This window comes from Triplophysa rosa, unplaced genomic scaffold (assembly GCF_024868665.1).
Source record: "Triplophysa rosa unplaced genomic scaffold, Trosa_1v2 scaffold112_ERROPOS181078, whole genome shotgun sequence".
Taxonomy (NCBI): Eukaryota; Metazoa; Chordata; class Actinopteri; order Cypriniformes; family Nemacheilidae; genus Triplophysa; species Triplophysa rosa.
This window is the reverse complement of record NW_026634057.1, coordinates 30630-33065: the sequence shown is the minus strand read 5'-3', so window position 1 is coordinate 33065 and position 2436 is coordinate 30630. Positions and strand designations below refer to the sequence as shown.

The following is a 2436-nucleotide window of genomic DNA, read 5'->3' as shown; positions in this document are numbered from 1 at the left end:
ACAAGATGGGGCAGAACCATGACAATATACATGTTTCCAAGAAACTATTTTCATATCATTTTCAGATTTTACACCCACCTGACTTAATGTACAGTATGGTGTTGACTTCTTGAGCATCAGGGAATGCTTGAATGAATCAAGTGTATGTAAACTATTGAGCATGGTCATTTTTAGAAATTCAGTTATTATTTTCTATTGTGAACTTTATGTAAACATTCCTATGTAAAAGAACTAGTTCAGGGCAGTACCAAATTATAAACAAACTTTATTTTTTAATTCCTCTCATTTTTCTTATATTTTCAATCGTTTCTTTAAGGTGTACATGTATGTTAAGCTCCCAGTGAAATTAAAAATTACAATGCCAATTATTTCACGAAATATTGAGGCGTTTATTGTAAATCGTATATCAATGTGGGTCATTCCCTTTTTTTATTTGTGTGCCCTCATGAGAAAACCTGAAAATGCCCTTCCGTCCTGTAGTTACTTTCCATCTTAAATGAAGTATGTTAGACGTCTTGGCCAGGGCGTTTGTTAACTCCTCCCCTTCAACTGTCAGTCTGCCCATTTCCATTTCAAAATGCAACGGCTGTTTTTATACATCCAATCAAATCACAGAGAAAGACGTAAGCCACGCCCACCATTTTTCTCTTTCGAAATTCTGTTTCACTCGAAAATGCGTCAAAATACGGAAGTAAAAAACAATCGAAACGTCTGGTTCACTGGGACTTTAACTTTTGATCACCACTTTGCCTAAAGCATCAAAGTAATGTACAGCTTTCTGTCTGTCAACCAGTATTACAGATACCGGGTCTCTGATTCTGAAGCTTTCTGCGGCCGTTGGTCTCTAAAAAACCCATATTATATTTTCTACAATTATGAAACCCAGTACAACCCAGTGCCACTACAGACATACAATACTGTAAGCATCACTAAACATCTCAATAATTCCTCTATCCTTTTTGCAAAATGATTTTCCTCAGTATGGAATACAATTCTCTAAGATAGAAATTTTCTCCAATGAAATGTGTAAATACTGTATTTTTATTGTAGCTCTGCTTGGCCTACAAAGGCTGTCTGGCGAATGAACTTGGAATGTATTTCAGTTACCAACGCAGCGATTATGGTTATTACGAGCAGATGAATACACAAATCTCTGTGCAATTTGACTCAACGGATGAGTACGTTTAATCCTCTTTGCACAAAGTCATCTTACATTCTTTGATTGGGGGATCTGTTAGACAAAATACACTAAAATGTCAACCAAATACATTTTTAGCATTGAAGTATTGCCTTGTTTATTCTCAGGTGGAAATACAAGTGTGTGGATCTCATGGATTCCATTCCGCAAAACATCGTAGGCTCCAACTACCAACTGCTTTGGCTCAGTGTGGCTGGAGAGAGCGCTAACTCTGTGTACTACATAGATACTGTTCACATTGGAAGGGCAGTAACTGCTTTGGACCCTTCTGGTACTTTTTTGGATATATTATGGTGGTGTAAAACATGACTGTAAATATTGACAAAAAAAAGTTTGACAAAAAAGCCATTAGAGATGATGTCAGGAGTTTTTGTGAAGTTATTTTCGGATGGTAAAATGAAAGGAAGCCTTATTCATTACAGTCATATTATAATTCTGCTTATATACACAACTTGATCAAGTGTTTCTCCACAGTTATAATGCAGAGAAGTCCACCTGCTCTTGGCAGCTCAGGACATTTCTTTTCCAGTATTTATGTGCGCAAACAAGCAAGCGCTTCACAAATCAGTTATGAGATCACAGCGACACCATACTACTGTGGCTTTGGCATCCCGTTGCTTGAAATCGCCTTTCTAGAGGTGAGTAAAAATGAATAGTAATGCCAAACCCATTTGACTTTCTACTAACTCAACATGGTTTTGCTGGGTGTTCTTGGGTCAGCATCTTTGTTGCTGCTGAAACAACATTCCTGACAGCCAATCAGATTTTAGAATTTGGTTCAGTGCTAATGTTAGGTTTAGGCTTAAGACTGGGTTAGGGGCTTGTACACCTTTCCTTTCAACATATTATTCCCTCTAGTTAGGAATCATTATGATAACTTAGTTTCTTTAATAGGATTGTGGTTTCAGGACCAACAAAATATGAACAACAAAATCCTTCCTCAGCAAAATCAGGATGTACATTTGTGTGTGCTGTGGAGGATTGCATAACTGTCCTTACCACATTTCAACATATATTTTGTGTGCCAAATATAACATTCTCAACCTTAAATGTTTGATTTCTTTGCTGTAGAAAATGCCAAACAGCACCGAGGACATACTGGTTCAACGTCAGGACAATGCCACAGTCACTATTAGCCGTGTTCACAAAGCCAGTCCACCTCTTACTGGAACCTTTGATGTGGAGATCTACGGTCGACGTGTTGAGGGTAAACATGATGGCTACAGGTTTATTATCCA

At 37.6% G+C, this 2436-nt stretch overlaps 1 protein-coding gene across 1 annotated transcript in view; it reads left to right on the top strand.

Annotated features, from left to right (window-relative positions):
* Nucleotides 1-799: 799 nt before the first annotated feature.
* LOC130549389 (fibrocystin-L-like) overlaps nucleotides 800-2436 on the top strand; it is a 30574-nt gene continuing 28937 nt past the window's right edge. The window contains exons 1-5 of the mRNA XM_057326597.1: nucleotides 800-919; nucleotides 1051-1178; nucleotides 1306-1469; nucleotides 1673-1836; nucleotides 2270-2424. Coding sequence (XP_057182580.1) covers nucleotides 1093-1178; nucleotides 1306-1469; nucleotides 1673-1836; nucleotides 2270-2424 — 569 coding nt within the window. The 5' untranslated portion in view covers nucleotides 800-919; nucleotides 1051-1092. The remainder of the gene's footprint in view (nucleotides 920-1050; nucleotides 1179-1305; nucleotides 1470-1672; nucleotides 1837-2269; nucleotides 2425-2436) is intronic.